The sequence below is a fragment of the Fusarium redolens genome, assembly GCF_020744475.1.
Source record: "Fusarium redolens strain MPI-CAGE-AT-0023 chromosome Unknown BKA55scaffold_10, whole genome shotgun sequence".
Lineage (NCBI taxonomy): Eukaryota > Fungi > Ascomycota > Sordariomycetes > Hypocreales > Nectriaceae > Fusarium > Fusarium redolens.
This window is the reverse complement of record NW_025763673.1, coordinates 201,563-221,362: the sequence shown is the minus strand read 5'-3', so window position 1 is coordinate 221,362 and position 19,800 is coordinate 201,563. Positions and strand designations below refer to the sequence as shown.

At 48.7% G+C, this 19,800-nt stretch overlaps 7 protein-coding genes across 7 annotated transcripts; 2 read left to right on the top strand and 5 right to left on the bottom strand.

The window, feature by feature from the left end:
- Positions 1-1,943: 1,943 nt before the first annotated feature.
- BKA55DRAFT_664591 (nitrilase) lies at positions 1,944-3,091 on the bottom strand (the record flags this gene model as incomplete). Its single annotated transcript, XM_046197703.1, has 1 exon — positions 1,944-3,091. Exon 1 carries the CDS (start codon positions 3,045-3,047, stop codon positions 1,944-1,946), a length of 1,104 nt encoding a protein of 367 aa, XP_046047878.1. The 5' UTR covers positions 3,048-3,091.
- Positions 3,092-6,012: 2,921 nt separating this feature from the next.
- On the bottom strand, positions 6,013-7,635 carry BKA55DRAFT_691341 (hexose transporter; the record flags this gene model as incomplete). The annotated part of the gene is made up of 3 exons (XM_046199649.1): positions 6,013-6,649; positions 6,708-7,066; positions 7,126-7,635. 3 exons carry the CDS (start codon positions 7,633-7,635, stop codon positions 6,013-6,015), a joined length of 1,506 nt encoding a protein of 501 aa, XP_046047877.1.
- A 609-nt stretch (positions 7,636-8,244) lies between these two features.
- Positions 8,245-10,482, top strand: BKA55DRAFT_594994 (uncharacterized protein; the record flags this gene model as incomplete). The annotated part of the gene is made up of 6 exons (XM_046195736.1): positions 8,245-8,300; positions 8,396-8,488; positions 8,609-9,479; positions 9,556-9,614; positions 9,673-10,227; positions 10,350-10,482. The coding sequence occupies 6 exons, from the start codon at positions 8,245-8,247 to the stop codon at positions 10,480-10,482; spliced, it is 1,767 nt and encodes a 588-aa protein (XP_046047876.1).
- A 24-nt stretch (positions 10,483-10,506) lies between these two features.
- BKA55DRAFT_514402 (beta-glucosidase B) lies at positions 10,507-13,116 on the bottom strand (the record flags this gene model as incomplete). The annotated part of the gene is made up of 1 exon (XM_046187966.1): positions 10,507-13,116. One exon carries the CDS (start codon positions 13,114-13,116, stop codon positions 10,507-10,509), a length of 2,610 nt encoding a protein of 869 aa, XP_046047875.1.
- Positions 13,117-13,822: 706 nt separating this feature from the next.
- On the bottom strand, positions 13,823-14,908 carry BKA55DRAFT_515298 (Oxidoreductase, molybdopterin-binding domain-containing protein; the record flags this gene model as incomplete). Its single annotated transcript, XM_046188009.1, has 1 exon — positions 13,823-14,908. A coding segment is annotated over one exon (1,086 nt), but the record flags the coding sequence as incomplete, so codon positions are not given.
- A 278-nt stretch (positions 14,909-15,186) lies between these two features.
- Positions 15,187-17,000, top strand: BKA55DRAFT_664586 (pyridoxal phosphate-dependent transferase). Its single transcript, XM_046197702.1, has one exon. It carries the CDS (start codon positions 15,310-15,312, stop codon positions 16,579-16,581), a length of 1,272 nt encoding a protein of 423 aa, XP_046047873.1. The 5' UTR covers positions 15,187-15,309; the 3' UTR covers positions 16,582-17,000.
- Positions 17,001-18,122: 1,122 nt separating this feature from the next.
- BKA55DRAFT_571264 (uncharacterized protein) lies at positions 18,123-18,777 on the bottom strand (the record flags this gene model as incomplete). Its single annotated transcript, XM_046193060.1, has 2 exons — positions 18,123-18,505; positions 18,767-18,777. The coding sequence occupies 2 exons, from the start codon at positions 18,775-18,777 to the stop codon at positions 18,352-18,354; spliced, it is 165 nt and encodes a 54-aa protein (XP_046047872.1). The 3' UTR covers positions 18,123-18,351.
- Positions 18,778-19,800: the final 1,023 nt, after the last annotated feature.

Sequence of the window (19,800 nt, the reverse complement as noted above, 5' to 3'; positions counted from 1 at the left end):
TTTAAGCTCGTAGCGAATGTAATCGCCAAGTATGGCATCCGACCTGATGAAATCTTTAACTTTGACGAGACTGGCTTTATGATGGGCGTCATTGCGAGCGGAATGGTCGTCACAGGTGCTGAAAGGCGTGGAAGACCAAAAGCAGTGCAGCCTGGAAACCGGGAATGGATTACAGTCATTCAGGCGATCAATGCCGAGGGCCAAGCGATCGCGCCGTTCATCATAGGTGCGGGCCAATATCACCTCGCCAACTGGTACCGAGAAAGCGGCCTCCCGGGCGATTGGGCTATTGCGACGAGTCCTAATGGCTGGATCGATAACGAGATAGGCCTCGAGTGGCTAAAGCACTTCGACCGGTGTACTACCAAGCAATCAAAGAATCGCTATCGTCTCCTGATCCTCGACGGACACGAAAGTCACCACTCGGTCGACTTTGAGAGATATTGAAAGGCAAATAAAATCATCACGCTTTGTATGCCGCCTCATTCGTCTCATCTGCTGCAGCCTCTTGATGTCGGGTGCTTTGGCCTGCTTAAGAAGGCTTACGGGCGAGAAATCGAGCATTTGATCAGAGGCTCTGTAACCCACATTTCCAAAACCGAGTTCTTCCCGGCTTTTTACACCGCCTACCAGGCCACAATGACAGAGAAAAATATTAAAGCTCCTCTTGACCCAGAAAGTGTAATCTCGAAGCTCGATGTGCAGCTGCGGACTCCGACGCCTGCGGAGGAGGTGGTTAGTCCCTCGACCCCTTGGGTCTCAAAGACCCCAAAGACTATCCTTGAGGCCGACCCTCAGCTTGAATATCTTGAAAAGAGAATCAAAAGGCATAAAAGTAGCTCTCCAGAGTCGATTCTAGAAGCATTGAGGTCTTCTTCTAAGGGAACAAAGATAGTTATGCATAAGGTTGCCTTATTAGAGGCCAGGGTCCAAGATCTTGAACCGGCAAATGAGATACTAAGCCGGCGGCGGAGGGCAAAAAGAACCCGGCTACAGAAAGGAGGGGTGATGACAGTAGAGGAAGGAAGGCAAGTAATTGACCAAACGGATGTTGATGCGCAGGCGGTGGCTGGACCATCGAGAAGTGGTGGTCAAGGAGGGCCTGCGCGAATGAAGGAAAGGCGCTGTGGAGCGTGCGGCAAGACAGGACATAATGCAAGGACCTGTCAGATAGTTGTCGCTATGGCTCTGGAAGAATATAGCGATTAATTTTACTTAATTAATAGTCTGTTGTGTTTTTATGGCTATTTCTATCTGAGATGTTGGGATGTTGTGTTGCACTCGCTTATCATGTACGTTAATAAAGGAAAGTGGAAAAGAATATAAATTAAGGATCTTTCTGAAACCATAGAGTAGGAATAGATATTAGGAATTATAGATAACTAATAGTAAAGTGAGCTAAAGTAACTAATTAAGTCAGAGGAATAGTATAAAAATAATCAGAGATGAGGGACTTTGGGCTAATCAGGAAGTGCGAATAGCTGCACAAATCAGAGCGAAGCGTTTAAGTTCAGGGGCAATAGCAAAAGACCTTGAGGAACGAAGAGAGGAACGAAAGAAGGGACGAAAGGCACAGGGCTAGGGTAATACAGGCGGGTTAGTTCCTCCTTGCAGCACGGACCCTTTATCATTGCATTTTGCCACCAGGCTACGACGCAGAAAGGATTCCTATTGCATTACTTCATTTCTGGAGCAAATCACAGGTGATTCAAGTTATGGGCGTGCTGTAAATCATTTGTAGTGCGGAAGTCCGAAGCTCACACCAAGACCAATCCGCGGATGCCGAGGACCAAGCACATCAAATACGCTTGAAGCTTTCTTCAATTGAATCTCGGAACTGTTCGATTTTTAAGTGGTTAATCGATAGATACTATTTGGCTACATATACAGAAAGTATAGGAAAATAGCCTTCACCGCCTCCATCTACAACTACCATATTGATCCTAATTATCCTGCTGCGTATCCTCTTTCGTGAACCTCACAGGGTTACGACGTGATCTGTCAACAGTCAGATCAAAGACATCAAACCTTTGATAGCCTCCCACGACGTCATGATATTGTTTTCCTTCGATGCAGTCATGCAAGTCCATATCAGCATACAGGATTCCTTCTTCAGTCTGCAAATAATCTCGACCTTCCTCTTTTTGCGTGTTTGGATCAACCGTGAAACCTTGCAATAGAGCGCCAGTAGGGTCCAAAAACATGGTGGCACCCTGTTGTGCTTGTTGGAGAGCTTCTGATACAACATCTGGGTTCAGAGCACCCGATACAAGGGTGTCCACAGCGTCGGAATTGAGATATCCCGAGCATAGAACGCCAAAGCATTTGGCTTCAAAGCTGTGCGCCGCCGCTCTGGTTCTGTTGGCGGCGATGTTGTCATAGTTGGCCTGACGCGACGAGCTTGACCCTCGCAGGGTGGATTGTTCTTGTTGATCGTCGACAGCTCGTGTTTTCCCTGGAAGGCGAGTAGGCCATATCGCCGGCCATGTTGAAATGTGAACTTGCTCGCCTTGGGCCATAAGGGTATACCTCGCGAGGGGGTTGGTATTCTCGCCGCATATCAGGTTTCCGATCTTGCCGAATGCTGTCTCGGCGACTCGTAGTCCAAACCCATCGCCAGGTGCCCAAGTAAGCTTCTCAAAGAAGGTCGGCATAAGTTTGCGATGATGCACCAGAATATCACCACATTCGCCAATGATCAGGTTGGAGTTATACAGAGTCGCGCTGCTGGTTCGAACTTTTTCAGAGATGCCGATGCTGACGGTAATGTTTGCCTCAGTTGCGGCTGATCGGATGGCCTGAATTTCCTCGCCATCGGCAAGCACAGACTCCAATGCCATGCGCTTGAAGAGATCATGGTTCTCAGGTGGCGATCGTAGAGAGCTCCAGACGGGGAATGCTGGGATGAAGGTTTCGGGAAACACAACGACATTTGCCTTGTTACTAGCGGCTTGCTTGATCAGAGAAATTGCTTTATTTGTCGTGTCTCTTGCTGAGAGAAAAATGGGAGAGGCGTGGCAAGCAGCCACTCGGATGATCGAACTCATGGCTGTCTTGACGTTAATAGTGATGATAATGGCAAGAACATGAGTAAGCTACAAGCGATCTACAGGGCTGAGAATAAGCCTTGCAGACAGATTTATGAACAAGATCTTCGGATGATTTTTTAGGCTCCGAATAACGAATGAGACCCTTGGCGGGGTAAAATTAAACTCTGGGTGGCTATATCGGCCATATCGGCCATATCGGAACGCCATAATGCTAGAAGCAGACTTGGCAAGCGAAGGAAATACTTTGACAATGAATAAAGACGCTGCTATCTCGAGTTGCGCACTAGCTTTAGACACGATGCTTCGATTATGTGTAGAAGAAAATTGTCCTTGAACCTACCATCCACAACCCCTCTTTCGGCATAACCCCTCTTTCGGCAAGCAAAATAAAAAAAGCTTCACCAAAACTCACCAACTTCACTTACACAAATATTGGCCAAAATAAATAGCTACTTGGAGGACAATGCCTTTGCTGATTATAGAAATGATTGGAGTTAACGATTGTAGCCCTCTAAGGCTGTGCGGGGTACGCGATGTATGCATACCGTGCTATGGAAATAGTGTTAATTTGATCATCAAGTTCTTCACCGCTCTTTTCTCTGTTTTTTGGCCTTTATCTGCGACAACATATGAAAATGCCTAGGCCAAGACTTCGATGGAAATACACAGAGGAAGACATGGCAGAGGCTATATTGGATGTTACTGATAATGGTTTTTCACCTCCTCAAGCCGCTCAGAGACGGGGAGTGCCCCGAAGGACTCTGATCGACAGGCTTAACGGCCGTGGGGCCGTAAAAGAGCAGATCCACCCTCATCGACGGTTGTACAAGAGCCAAGAGGATAGGCTCGCTTTCTGGATACTCCGTCAGGAGTCTTTGGGCTATGCTCCGTCCCACAGTCAGATCCGCGCTTGCGTCATGGGCCTGCTGAGACAGCAGGGCGAACATCCCGACTTGGGACGTAACTGGGTGACCAAGTTTATCAATCGCCGCGCAGACCTAAAGACCAAGATAGGTAGACGTCAAGAAGCCAAGAGATTTGACTCTTTCACACCTAGAGCGGTTCATTGGTACTTTGATATCAGGGAGGGCCAATATGGTTGGATCAAGCCTGAAAACACCGTCAACGTTGATGAGGGGGGTATTATGACTGGTTTCGGCAAGAATTCACCTCTATTCCCTGTCAATGCTTGAGTTTTGGCCGACTAACCCTCTGGGTTCAGGTCTAGATAGCCTGGTCGTTGGAAGCGCGGACCCGAAGCGCAAGGCGTTTCTCAAGGGACCACAAACTCGGAATTGGACTTCATTCATCGAAGCCATCACTGCTGACGGCCGCGCTTTAGTTCCTGGCATAATATTCAAGGGGAAACAGCTCCAGAAACAGTGGTTTCTTGATGAGTTCAAGCAGATAGCAGACTGGTATTATATAACATCGCCCAACGGGTGGACTGATGACCACATAGGCATTGAATGGCTTGAAAGAGTTTATCTGCCCCAGACTACGCCTGCCGACGACTCTGATGCGAGACTGATCATTTTAGATGGTCATGGAAGCCATGCAACAGTATGTTCACTATTTTCCCCACCTCAAGATCAGTGCTGAGTGATGGAAGGATGAATGGATGGCCACGTGCTTTTTGAACAACGTTTATTGCTGCTATCTACCAGCACACTGCTCTCATGGACTCCAGCCACTGGACAATGGAGTATTCAATGCCTCGAAGGCTGCATATCGACGAGAGTTGGAAAAGTTCGCCTCGTTGACTGATTCCGCTCCGATGGACAAGGTTAATTTCATCAGGGCCTACGCCAAGGCTCGTCGAGTTGGAATGACTGAGAAGAACATACTGTCTGGCTGGAGGGTTACTGGAAATTGGCCGATCTCACGTGCCAAAGCGCTGCGGCACCCAGAAATCCAGGAAGATAGGCCGAATGGCAGCCCAAGGGCGACTCCCGAGCCCAGGCCATATTTTGACTCGGACGATACACCACAGACGAGCCGTCAAATTCGTGATCTTGGGCTGAACAAAACACCAAAGACACGGAGACGGTACAGCGTGATAGCTAAGGGCTTTGAGGCTCAACAGCAGACGGTAGCGGCGCATACGCTGAGGATTGCTAGCCTAGAGGAAGAATTGGCTCGCCTGAAGAGAGGGAAGAAGAGGAAGGCGGTGCCGAATCCTAACAAACGTTTTATGGCTCTTGGAGAGACTCTAGCTGGTAAAGAGTCCATACCAGAAGGGGCGACTCAAAATATGCCTGTTGTGGTGGAATCTGTCTGTTCAAGCGAGCAAGAGTCAGAATCGGAGGCTGGTTCTGTCATCGAAGTCAGAGAGGAAAACATACCCCACCAACCACCCAGGCGGTCGCGGCGGGTGGCGAAAAAAACCAGAGTACAATAGATAAACCCTATTTATGATTTATGAAACGAAAAGTTTCACGGATTTCTATCAATTCGGTCAAGTTCTGTGTAAGTGAAGTTGTTGATTTTTGGTGGTGGCTTTTTTATTTTGCTTGCCGAAAGAGGGGTTATGCCGAAAGAGGGGTTGTGGATGGTAAGTGCCATTGATCTGTATGACAGGCAGCTTTGAAAAGTAAAGATAAAGCTTGTACATTCGAAGCAAAATCTGTATGCACAAATACACCTATGAGAAGATGCGACGCATCGCTCTGTGACACCTATTCTTTGCCTTAGTCAATTAAAAATAGTCTGGTACTATCTAAGTTATGTTCCTTTACCCGTACAATAAATATCTCCATGTACCAATGTTACAAGTCTCTGCCGACAAACACTGAGCTCCTTTGTTCACAGCAAGAGGCATGTTCATTGATATAAGAGAGAGACACTAGAAATAAACCACATGCTGCAGAATTTGATCAAGTACTAGGTACGTCCATACTTCAAGTTTTAGCTTCACAGGACATTCAACCTCCTGCATACTTCAAACTCCGCCAGTTGTCATTCATGGGGATGAAACATTCGAGACCCGGGCCTCGAGAGAGATACCTTTCTCCAACACCTCGACTCCTCCTGGCCTAGTATGAAATTCACCATCGAAAATAGCATCAACATCCTCCAAAGTCAAGCCCGAAGTCTCGACCCACTGGAAATAAATGTAGAGCCAGAGCAGGATGTTCCAAGACGCATTGATGATGTAGGTCTTCCACCCTACGGCTTCCAGCATGTATGGGAAAGCCATTGAGACCAGAACACCACAAGACTTGATCAGTATTCCTTGCATTGCGATACCGTTCGCACGCATGTTGTAGGGCAGAATCTCGGGGGCGTACATAGCTGTCAATGGGGTGATACCAAAGGCGTACGAACCAAGGAAGAGGAAGATACAGGCCACAGTCCCATAAGTACCGGCCATGTCGCCAGCTGTTCCAAACTTGGCAGTCAGTCCAGCCAGCAAATAGAAAAACATGGAGCAAAGGCCCAAGCTGGTCAAGGCGAGGACTCGGCGACCAAGTTTCTCAGCAAGGCCTGATCCGATGATTGCCACTACAAGCTGCCAAGCAGATAGACACACGTTGATCTGTAGCTGGGTGGTTGGGTCGCCGAGGCCGGCCTGAGTGAGCATGCTGCCAAAGTAGTACCTGATAGAGTCCATAATGAGCCAAGTTATCAGAGACATCGAGTGAGGGTTCTGCTTACGTGATAATGTTTGAGCCGGTCAACATAGCCAATGGCGCAACCGACAAAGCGAGCAAGAGGCGTTTTCGGTTCCCAGGAGACTTGAGAATGGCCGCAAAGCTCAGACTCTGGCCTTCGCCCTTCTCATATCCCAAAGTATCCACAACCTCCTTGAACTGCATTTGGACGTCGGGATGTTGCTCTGAAGCACCGTTGATCCTTGCCAGAACACGCAGCGCTTCTTCTGTTCGATCGTTATACGCGAGCCATCGAGGAGACTCCGGAAGGAAGGGAATAAGGCCAAAAACAGCCAGAGGTGGAGCTGCTTGCAAGATGGAAGGGACTCGCCACGCCCAGTTAGACGGCTCAAGGTTAGAGCACTGCAAAGCCAATACGTTAGCAAGCTTCAAGCTTCAAGCTTGGTTGAGACTATAATTACCCCATAAGATACGCCAGCGGCGAGAAGCGCTCCAACGGCCCAGCACGAGAAGTAGAGACCAAGGGCAAAGGAACGGATGGATGGTGCTGTAGTCTCTGCAACATACGTGCCAGCTGCGGTCTGTCCCAGGCCGACTCCAACACCAATGATAACTCGGCCTGCAATGAACATGGCAATATTTGTTGCTGCACCTGCGATGATGGCACCTAGGATATTGACAATACAAGCAGCGTAGAGGCCCATTTTGCGACCCTTCCAATCGATGAGCATGCCAGTAAACGGTCCGACAATGATAGCGCCTAGAAAAGTGGCGCACGTGTTGACGGCCGTGGTTGTCGTAGTAAGCTCAAAGTATTTGTGATACGACTCCATGACGTTCAAAGAACCCATAAGGGAGCCATCATACGCGATCGTGACAGAATCGACAACGCAGACAGAAATGACCAAGGCGGTTGTCGACCACTTTCGGAATCCGCTCATGGTTTCGGAGGTTGTTGTCGATGCTTCCATGACGGGCGATGTAGATGAGTATCAGGGCCTAGAATGTGGATGTGAGCAAAGAGAAGTGGCTGCTGATGGAACCAAGTAGATGGAGAGAAACAATAGCAGACTAAATAGTACTCTGGGCTCTGGCAAAGGTTGTAACGATATAGCCATGATGAACCAAAGACCGTCGAGACTGGTTCGTGATAACACTGATGAATATCCGAGAGCCCATAATCTGGGGAACAGAGCCTTAGACCCTCCCCCACAACCCCAACCCGAATTTGAGCTGAGGCGATTCGTGACCGATATTGAGTTTTCCGTCCAAGGGCGCGTTATCGTTGTGGCTGGCGGAAGCTGAGCCGCCTTGAACCGAATTCGGCGCTAGTTATCGATCCATGATCGTCGCCGAGCAAGCCTCGTTGGTCGATTCGGAAATGATGATGACCCGGTGGAGCCGGCGGAAGTCCCCCGCCTCAAAGGTTTAGACTTTATATTACCCTGGCTAGAATTTAATAAAAGACTGATCAGGTGGTGCCAAAAACGGCGGATGTGTTCCTCCTCACCTCGGCTGCTTTTCCTGCCTCAGTTGCCTGTACACTCCCTCGCGATAAGAGTCATAAGACACAGACAGATATGGAAGCCAACAAGCGGAAGCGAGCCGCCCTGGCTTGCAACTATTGTCGCAAAAGGTGCGCGTGCCGCATTGAAGTTATCCGGAACTATATCTGTCCTCCCATAGCGGTCCAGTAACATGAAGCTAACACAATCTGTATCGTGATGATAGGAAACGAAAGTGCGATGGAAAGCAGCCCGTCTGCACGCTCTGCGAGGAGGCCAATGACTCTCAGTGCGAGTATCGTGATACCGAAGAAAATCGGTAGGTCCTGTCCTTTATTGGTGCTGCAAGTTTGGTGTGTGCAGTATCTCTAGCCCTGCCTTAACAAGCAAAGTCCAACATAAATGTTCTGTTCTAACAGAAACTTCGCCCCCATGTTAGGAATATCGCTGCCTTGGAGGATCAAGTTACAGTTATCTTGGATAGGCTAGGATCGCTCGAGCAAGCTCTCTACAGTCGGACACCCGATTCTGGGTCTTCAAACCGGCAGTATTTGGATGAATATCCTATCGACGCGCAACCTCACGGTGAAATCTTAGCTTCGGGGCCAGTTCTATCACCGTCTTATCATGATATACCCTCAAACAGCTCCCCTGCTTTAGAACGGCCACTGGGGCCATCATTTGGGCCCCAATTTACACCCGCCAGTGAACCCAACCATGCAATGTCTATCCCCCTGGACCACTCCACCACGACCGGGGAACTCCTACGCTCCGCTCCAGCTCGGGCTTTACTGGGACACTACCCTGTTGACATCTTTCTTCATGTGGAGTTGGAGCGCAGCATCCCAGAGTCTCTAGCGCTCAATCCAACAGTCCCTGCCACAGCCGATATCCCAACTATCTTGGAGGAAGATGCCGCCAGCTTGGTACAAAGTTTCTTCATCAATGTCCATCCATTTCATCCTGTCCTCGATGAGGCGGGGTTTCACGGCGTTCACAATATAGCTTTTGGGCAAGGGCTACAACCTGGCCTTGAATCGGCCCATGTATCAACGGTATTGGCCCTCGGTTGCGTGTCCAGAGAGACATACAGTTCCGGCAGCGACCCTTGGGCCCCAGGCTCCCACTTTCTACCCTCTGCAGTTGGGATCCTCCTCACTCAAGGACTACGACATTTTGGGAATAGTTTGCTTTTGCCACAGTCACTGTATCTGGCGGCATTATACTACAGCTTTTTAGCTAGACCATTGCAGGCCTGGCGATTAGTGCATATGGCATCCACTGAAATCCAGCATTACTGGATCCGGCAAGTTCTCTACTTTGTGCAATTAGATGCGCCTTGAGCTGACTTTGATAAGAAAATTGAACATATCGCAAGCGACGCAGCACGAGTCCCGAAATCAATCCATACTCCGACTCTGTTGGGCCATCTTTATTCTCGAATGGTGAGGCTAATAAGCTCGATGAGTCAACATCAGCATGCATCGTTAACCGCTTTGACAGTGATATTGTGGCCGAGCACCATCTGCCTCGGAGTGGAATAGAAAACGTAGTAGAAAATTTACCACTCCCTCGATTTGGCACTTCACCAGAGCCATCCATGCTCCGCTGGTTAGCCAATATTTCCTCTCGTCGCTTACTCAACCGCATACACTTTGTTCTCTACGATGGCCTGCAGTCAGGATCAGAATGCGTAGACTCTCCCGCTTCTAATCCAGCTGCTCAGCCTCTTGCCACATCAATATTTAAGATGTCCAACGAGCTTAATCATCAGCTGCATGCTTGGTTTGAACTCCTCCCAGATGTTATTAAAGTGGGATTTGAGAACGACCACCCGAGCATTGACGAAGCTGTACTTACTATGCGCTTTCATGCCGCTGGAGATATCATCCATCGGCCATTTCTACTACATGTGTGTTCTCTGGCTCCGCATGCAGCAGTGGATCGCCGCATTGTGGAAAAGGCGGAGAAATGCTTGCATCACTGTAGAGGATATCTACAGGCTGTAAAGCATGTTGTGCAGACATCAACCGCGTCATTAGAAGTATTTCTCCATTCGTAAGTCATTTCAAGCAAACTATATTCTCACGGATTAAAAACTAATATGCATGCATCTATGGAACTATGGCAGCAACTTTGCTCCTAACTCTGGCCTCACCAACACAAACGTTTTCCTCTAGCTTGGCCGATATTGCCAGAATACAAGCACAAACTATCCCCATTCTTGAGAAATGGGCCTTCCCCGGATCTAGCATTGAGACCATGCTATCTATTGTACGCATAGTTCGAGCCAAATGCATCTGTCGGCCTTGACGGGTATTGAGATAGCGAAAGCTGCTAGTCTATATCAAGATCTAAAGTCCAGGGCAAGTTTCGAGAACTTGTACCAACGTAGCACTTATAGGCCCCCTTGTCAATACGCCACGCTCCCTTTGTATCTCCCTGTGAATTAGAGGCGGTAACGTCAAACCACTTGAATGCGTCATCATCTAACCGGATATCGACTGTCTTGCTCTCTCCGGCCGGTACCAAGACTTTGGAAAACCCAGCAAGGGCCCGCGGTGCTGCTGGTAAGCTGGATGCTTGGATAGCTGAAGATGGCGAGACATAAACTTGGACGACCTCAGAGCCAAGAACGTCTCCAATATTTGCGACAACAGCTCTCACAAGCACGCCAGAAGACCCTGGGTGCCCAATGGTACCCTCCAGGGTCACATCTAAGACGGTGAATGTCGTGTAAGACAGACCATATCCAAAAGACCAGAGAGGCTCTATATCCTGAGAATCGAACCATCGGTATCCTACCAGAACGCCCTCACCAAATTCTGCCTTGTCGTTGGCAGGGTCTCCAGGGAACCACTTGTGAGACCCGTGGTCTTCGATTTTCCCGGGGAAAGTAACGGGCAGTTTTCCTGAGGGATTGACGACGCCAAATACGACGTCGGCGATGGCGTTGCCACATTCTTGGCCTTGATACCAAGTATGCAGGATTACACCAGCTTCATCCAACCATGGCATACTGATCGCACAGGCAGACTGCGTCACAACAATGGCATTTTCGTTAGCCGCACAGACTGCTGAAACGAGCTCATCAGTGCGTCTTGGAAGCGACAACGAAGTACGGTCCGACCCTTCTCGCTCTGTGTCGTTGTTATGGCCCACAACGAGCACTACCGCGTCAGCGTCTTGAGCAGCATTGACAGCGTCGTTGAACATGGCCTGTTCATCGTGTTTGAAAAGCATTCCAACGCGAACTCCTGAGATCTTGTGGAAGAGAGTATTATCATGTGGCTTTGTTGGAGGCGGTACAACGATATTGTCGATGCTGAGTTGGTATGTTTTGCCAGCTTCCAAGATCATGCTAGCGAAGCACTCGACGCTGCCGCAGTTCATAAAATTGCCACTGATTTCATTCCACTCTGTGTTGTCAATAAGAACTTGTCCGTCGATGAAAAGTTTTGCCTTTCCTGTATTGGATAGGCTGAAATCGTAAGTGCCAGTGACACTTGGGCGTAAGAGGCCTGTGGCTTTGTAGCAAAATTGTTTACCTCGCAGAGGTTGAGGCACGTCTCCATCACTCATGAAGTACACGAGGGAGTTCTGCCAGAATGTTGTGCCCACAATGTCGCCCTCAAATTGATTTCCGTGGAAGAAATCCACCTGAAGTCCTGGCGAGCCACTGTTTGGTTGAGTCAAACAGTGGCCGATCAGAGGCGGCTGCAAATGCGTAAAAATTCCTCTCTCATAGCGTATTTCGATGTCAGGATCTCTTTGTTTCGCAGCAGACGTGATGCTATCGTATGGGTTTGTTGTGTAATAAGGATTGACGATAGCACTCCCTGTGCCGCCAAGCGTCGGGTTCTTTGCATTAGGGCCAATAATGGCAAGCTTCTTAATGCGAGATGGCTGTAAAGGAAGTAACTTGTTGTTGTTCTTGAGTAGCACGATGCCTTGTGAAGCAGCCTCTCTTGTTGTCCTTCTGAACTCGAGCGTGTCTGATTCTCCTTCTCCAGCCGCAATATCCATGCCGTTGAGTTGATCGCTGCCGTTTTGGTCGCCATGCCCATTTGTAGTGCTGATGCTGTCCAGACAATGGAACTGGTTGAGCAATCGTAAAAGTCTTTGGACGGAAGGATCAACATGTTGAGTCTCCGATATGTGTCCACTCTCCACCGCCTTCATCAACGCTTTACCGTATCGCAACGGGGGACCTGGCATCTCCAGGTCTGTAGTCGCTCGGATGCTGTCGACTGTAGAGTTGAGGCCACCCCAATCGCTCATCACCAGTCCCCCGTAATTCCATTCTTCTCGAAGAATGTCATGTACAAGATTCCGACTAGCATCAACATGTGTGCCGTTAATCTTGGGATATGCCGTCATTGCCGTGAGCGGATTGGCTTCCAGCGCCATCTGAAATGGCTTTAGATAGATCTCTCTCAGCGTCCTCTGATCGATGGTCTGGTCCATATTGAATCGCCGTGTCTCCATATCGTTGGCGACAAAGTGCTTCATGCAAGCGGCGACCCCTTTATTTTGAACGCCTTTGATGTACGAGATAGCCATGCGTCCAGTTAAAAACGGATCCTCGCCAAAGTTCTCAAAGTTGCGCCCTCCAAACGGTGATCGGCTGATATTCATGGTGGGAGCGAGCAGCACGTGTGCTCCCTTAGTCTTTGCCTCGGCACCAAGGATGCCTCCGACTCTTTCGATTAGAGCTGGGTCGAATGTTGCAGCAAGTGAGATACCGCATGGGATGAATGTTGTGTGCGTCCCGTCGACCCATCGCGAGCCGCGCACGCCAGCTGGCCCGTCACTGGTTTTGAGACTTTTGATACCTAGTCTTGGAATAGATGCAGTCTCCCACATGTTCTTTCCAGATAAAAGGGTACATTTCTCTTCGAGGGTGAGAGCTCTGAGCAGTCCACTGAGCTTGTCGTCAGCAGTCATGGTGTGCGAAGATAGGGAAAATGTTGGAAAGGTACTCTCTGAACAGGTGCTCCGCTTAAGTATGGGGTCAATCTGAGAGATTTGACCAGAACATGCCTTTATGAACAGCACAGCATTTAAATATTGTCCGTTGAGGGACTTATGATCGCCCCAAACTTACGAATTGTTTCGGTTGTAGAATGCAGACCTGCTCCACTGCCAGGAGGCGGTTGGATGCCGCTCAGTAGGCAGGCCTCTGTGATAGGATCGACTGGTGTTACACATCAACTAATGTGGCGCTAGTCCGGGCGGTTCGAATCCGCCATGTGTCTAAAGGGCCCGTTCCATCTCTCCGCTCTCCGCAGCGGAGACCATCCGCCAACATTAACGTACTTTAACAGTGAACCGACAATCATACGCGTGAGGCTGAGGGTCTATTTTAATCGCTTAATAGCGATAGTATTTTCCCTTGTCTAGGGTCTTAAGAGTACGTTAATTGATAACGGCATGGAAGGCTAGGTCTTCCTCCTCATGCTGCGCTTTTGACTTGTATAGTTTTCAATTACTTGAACTGGTTCTGCTTCCCATTTCGCAACGTTCTCAATAAAATGCTCTTCACTAGAAGATATAAAGCGTTCAACGGACATAATCCCTACCCACATGCAGTTGAAAGGTTATGGATCTATTGCGCAATTTTTGATAACATCCTTGAGTTCCACAGAACTATTTAATCGCATAAATGTACCACGTTCCCTGTTCTGTATACTCCCTCAGATATGGAAAATTTGACTCTGTGTACATGATTCCGTCTCCCATACAGTGGTTGCATGTGACCCGATGTGGCCTCAGCCCGAGCCATGACTGAGTATGAGCCGCTCGGTAGATCCCACTTTATCTTCCATATCTGCCAGCTAAAGTCTTTTCTGGTTTCAACCTCAGTTGCAATCCAAGTTTCACCTTCATCAAGAGAAATGCAAACACTTTTAACCGGCTCAAAACACCACGCCCAACCCTCTATCGCGACAGTTGAGCCCATCAAAACGGCGTCCGGTTCAGGGCGCACAATAATTGAGTTCACTTCGATGTTCCACACTGGCCGTTTCTTGACCCCTTTGGGGTCTCCGGGATCGATTTCGTTGTAAAAGGTTGTGGTATATGGTCCTTCAGCCCTCCTGTCCTCCAGCGTTAACCGGCAAAGCCATTTGGTAGAATTTGTGCCGAACCACCCAGGAACAACGAGCCTGACCGGGCCTCCCCTCTCTTTCGTTAGGGGCTCCCCGTTCATCTTGTAAGCTATCAGAACTTCTGGGCTTTGGGCTTTATCCATTGGTAGGTCTTTTTGGTAACGATCTGCTGAGACACCAGCAAAAGTTCCATGATCAAGCCCGTCTGACCACACATAACAAGCTTCGGGGAGTGGTGAAGCAAGTGATAAAATATATGAGAGAGGGACGCCAGTCCAGACAACGTTCCCTATGCGCCACACTGCTTCCGTTGGAGGTTTAAGTGGACTGCCGTAGCACTCGTGAAAAGAGGTGACCGATTTATGAGGTAGGCGTTTGAGCTGATCCAGTGAAAGAGAAAAGGGCTTTTTCACCAGTCCAGTGACAACAAGCGTCCATTTGACAGGGTCTACGACCGCCGCTCCCATGTGAATAGTATGAAAGAGGAGGTCGTCCGGTGTGATGGAATCATTTAGTATATGAGGCTTTGGAGGATGCCGTATGTAAAACCCACGAGGGTTGACATCAACAAGGGCATGGCGCTCGTCCCCATCTGCCGGCGCGGAAGATAGGTCGTCGTTTTCTTGGGGGGGTTTTTTGACTCGGATATTGAAGGATTGCGTAACATTATCACTGTCTTTGTCGAAGGAAAGTGATCTCAACCTTGCTCTTCTCAGCCTCAGAGTGATTGAGAGGCGAAATTTATTATGCGCTTGTTGTTGGAGGGCGGAAACCCACTGATTGAAAAAGCGCCATGATTCTAGAACCGACCTCTCCACTTTTTACTCATTTTTAGTCAGTATGGTGCGTTGACATACTCACCATGGCTACAAAAGTAGCACCGAACCCAAACCTCAACCTAGTGACTCCGATAATTTCCGGGCATCACCTGCTTCAGGGTCGAAACAGCCAAATATTGTAGACGTCTCACTCTTTCAAACTACATCCCCCTTTCAACCGATACCGGCTTCTTAGCGCCTTCCTTATCAACATGAAGCTCTCCAATCGCGGTCAAGCAACAGCCGACAACAAAGGCGGATCGCTCTTGTGGGACGTCACAGCAAACCTTTGGGACCCTACGACCAACCTTTCAGGCTTCGTGAGCTTGGGCATGGCAGAGAATGTCCTCATGCAAGATGAGCTATTGAAACACATCACTGATAACGTCTCCCTTCAACCTCGAGCTTTGACTTATGGCGATGGTACAACTGGATCAAAACGGTTAAAGCTTGCACTCGCACACTTTTTCAACAAATATCTACACCCTCATAAAAACATCGAATGGGACCAAATCACCATTACCAACGGCTGTAGCGCAGCTATCGAACATATCGCCTGGGCAGTTGGAGATCAAGGGGATGGTTTCCTTATCACTAGACCTTTCTTTCGCGCATTCATACCAACCTTTGGCCTTCGCGTTGATACGGAGGTGGTACAGGTGCCATGCCATGGCGTTGATCCTTTCTGCGTGAAGGTCGTTGACAAGTACGATGCCAAGTTTCAAGAAGCCAAAGCCCAAGGAAAGAAGATTGCTGGCATTCTTCTCTGCAACCCGCACAATCCCCTAGGGCGCTGTTATTCCAGAGATGCCTTGATTGGACTCATGCAATTTTGTCAGAAACATCAAATTCACCTGATTAGCGATGAAGTTTACGCCTTATCAACATGGACAGACGAGGATGCACAAGCAACGCCTTTTACCTCTTGTCTATCTATAGACCCCACAGGTATCATTGACCCGTCTCTGATGCACGTGGTATGGGGTGTCTCGAAAGATTTTGGGTCCAACGGCATTCGGATCGGATGCGTTGTCTCTCAGAGCAACCCTTCATTGCACAAAGCACTTGTTCCAGGTGCCTTATACAGTATGAGTTCTTCTCTCGCTGATCACGCCTTTGCGAATGTACTCGAAGACGAGGCTTGGGTTGATGACTATCTGGACAAGAACAGGATAAAACTCACAGAGCATTACAGGCTAATAACATCGTGGGCAACGGAGTATGGTATCCGTTATGCGAGGGGAACAAATGCAGGCTTCTTCTTGTGGGCTAATCTTGGAGAGGCTTACTGTCAGAACCATCCTGAACAGGAGCATGCACACGCTGAGGATCGAGTGATGCAGCTACTGCTCGAGCGAAAGGTCTTTGTAGCTCCTGGATCAAGCTTTGGAGCTGAGGATAGTGGCTGGTTTAGACTTGTGTTTTCAGTTGATAAGGTGACGCTAATGGAAGGGCTAAGTAGGATCATTGATGTCTTGAAGTAGGATGTACAGTACATCAGAAAATGAATAAAAATCAAGTGGGACTAACGTGAGCCATTTTACAAGATTTCGTAATACTGATTCTACTTTGGAAAAAATATGTTAGTGATGACAGTATTCAAATGGCTCTTAATAACAGCTTTACTGCCAGTCCAGGACTCTGACCAGCCGGATTACCTTGCTTTTGAACATAAACCAATGGAGGGTGCAACTTAGAGTTTGAACGTCCACATTAACTGAGGGCTAGTCTAACTTGAAGATGTGAAAGACGGTACTAAATTTGAACGGCGGGAGCGAGGCGGAAGGGAACAGCAGTAACTGGAGTAGCGGCAGAAACGGGAGGCACGGGAGAAACGGCACAATGGGAGGGAAACTGAACGGCGGTCTATAAAGACGCTAGAGAAGGACCGATAACGTGTGTGATAAGCATGCCGATCATCCAAGTATGCCGATCCTGAAAGTCCTAGATTTAAAGTTCAAAGTCCTAGATGAAATCATCTAGCGATATAAACCCGAGATGAACTCTCATCTCAATAATGAACAATCAAGTTTCATAAAATATATTTTCACCCAGCACACCAGCTCAGTCAGAGACACACATGGTCGCGAAAGAACAGGACCGCGGATGGCGTGACCGTAATCCACCATCCAATTAGATTAGAGGACATGTACGTTAAACTTTATTAAGATTGGTGCCTTACCAGAGGTGGGTCGCAGGTACTCCGTACTTGAGCCACGTACCTGGCCACTACAACAATTCAAGTGGCCAAATGTCGCACTTAGCGTGCTTAAAGGGTTAAAGTGAATGTGATGAGCAGCAGCAAAAATGTGTTGATTGATTGTTCAGTTATTTCTTGTGCGGGGTATTCCATCCCGCAGAGTTACTTAAAGCATATAGCTAGATTACTAAGACAGTTATTTCCTGAGCCCGTGAAGATCATGCCTACCCTGCGACACCAAAACTCCCAAACCTTGTACATAACTTACAACTCTCTCCTGTAAAAAAGAATTCTTGGCACCCGCTGTTTTGCAGGCTAAAATGGCAACAAAAGCAGCTGTGGGGCTAACGGGACCCTAACAGCTGCCTGAAGAAAGGGATTCAGAGAGTTGACCTTTCTTCATGACGAGTGTCTTCAACGACACTGAGCTTCGCGAGCCTGCGACATTTCGGGCTCTGCGCCCCTCGACTTCCCGTACGACCGACTTCTGCAGCCCTGGCTGCCCAGACGACATTTGTTGAATGTTGGAGGGTTCACCCTCAACTTCAGGATTAAGGTTCAGGATTAAAGTTTGAAGCCCTAAACTTAGATCGTAGGACTTTCATCTAGGACTTTCTAGGACTCAAGTCCTAGAAGGAACCAGTCGAAGATATAAGGTCTCAATAGTCCTTCGATTGCGACAGAATCAAGAAATATACACGATTCACCTTAATATCTGACAACATTCGCGGCATCTTGCCGCCCGACATTGAGGGTCGTCGCACCCTCACCCTCATACTCACCTGCAGCTTTGCGCTGCCTCGACCGACCTCTGCAGCCTTTGCTGCCCGAACAACACCAGCAGCCGCTAGCTGCTCGACTTCTTGGGCCCTTTGGTGCCCCCTTATCTCGACGCACGGGCCCCAAATGGCTCGCTGCCCTTTTTGCAGCTCGGAAGCTGCATGACCGATCTCTGTAGTCGTGTACTGCCCAGAGAACCTCTTCTTCTTTGCAGCCTCGGCTGCTGCCCGGAACACGACCGGGCTTCGACAATTGGTCTCACTGGCTGAGACCACTAGACAAAACCGCTGGGTCGAAATGGTACAGAGCTTACCTGGAGACCGTGGAATGAGGCGACTACCTCGTCCACAGAGCAGCGTTCTAGCCGCCTTGGGGTTTTCCCCTGCAAGGGTTTTCTCCAAGGATGCACGGTTCTAGGGTTGCAGCTACTGGCGATCTTAGGGGATCATGGACTTCCTGCCTCAGGGTATGGAAAGCTACTTGATCTATCTGTGCAAGAGAATTCTAGGCTGGAGAGGAATAGTTCCCGCTGACGGGATGACCTCTTGAAAGTAAAGCGCCTTTGTGCCGATGATATGCTGGATGAACTAGATGGGAGACGTTGCTGGAGGGAAGCTCTGCTGAGATCAACTGTATTGATGTCCATGGGACGTGCTTCACCGACAACCACTGTACCATGCAGTACCCACCTGCCGGTCATACCCACCTACCGGTCAGCGAAAAAAAAAATCCCCCATACATAATGCACTTTTTTAACCTCATGGGAAAACCGTAATAAAAATAGTAAAAATAAGTTTATCTCTAGAATTCAGATCAAAATTGAATCTATTTTAATATTTTCTAGGCCTTTTAACCTCACGACCTGTGCGGGTGCGTACGACACCTAATTCTTCCTTCCCTGAATTTGACCTCTCATCCTCTTCCATCCCTCCCACCTCGATCACATCCTCAACAACATCCGCCCTTTCAATTGCTTCGTTTGGCTCTAAAATAGTGTCACCAGCCGCTAGAGCCTCTGCCAGCGTCATAAATTTCTTATTGGGGTTCGGTATCGCTTTTCTCTTCTTGCCTCTGCTCAACCGGCCAACTTCCTCCTCCAGACTGGCTATTCTGGTGCTGAGAGAGGCGATCTTTGACTCTTGGGCTTCAAACCCTTTTGATATCACAGAATACCGCCTTCTCGTAGAGGGGCTCTTGTTCTTCCCCAGGTCTCTGATGTGACGGCTGGTCTTTGGCGTATTATCAGAGTCGACTTGCCCGTCTCTGTGGCCGTCTGATCCAGGCGTCGATTCCTTCTTGTCTGGCTGAATCTCAGGATGTATGAGCGCTTTACGTCGTGAAATCGGCCAGTTCCCAGTTACTCTCCAGCCTGAAAGGATGTTTTTCTTCGTCATACCCACTTCCCTGGCTTTGGCATAGGCCTTAATGAAGTTGACCTTATCCACGGGCGCAGAATCCGTCAGGCTTGCCAGTTTTTGGAGCTCTTTTCGATATGCAGCCTTGGATGCGTTGAAAACACTATTATCCAGTGGCTGTAGGCCATGGGAGCAATGTGCAGGCAGGTAACAGCAATACACGTTATTCAAAAAAACACGTGGCCATCCACTCATCCCGGAATTTCAGTCAGCGGTATTTCTGATCGAGAACAGGTAGACACCCACAGATACATGGCTCCCATGGCCATCTAATATGATGAGCCTTGCATCAGACTCATCTGCTGGCT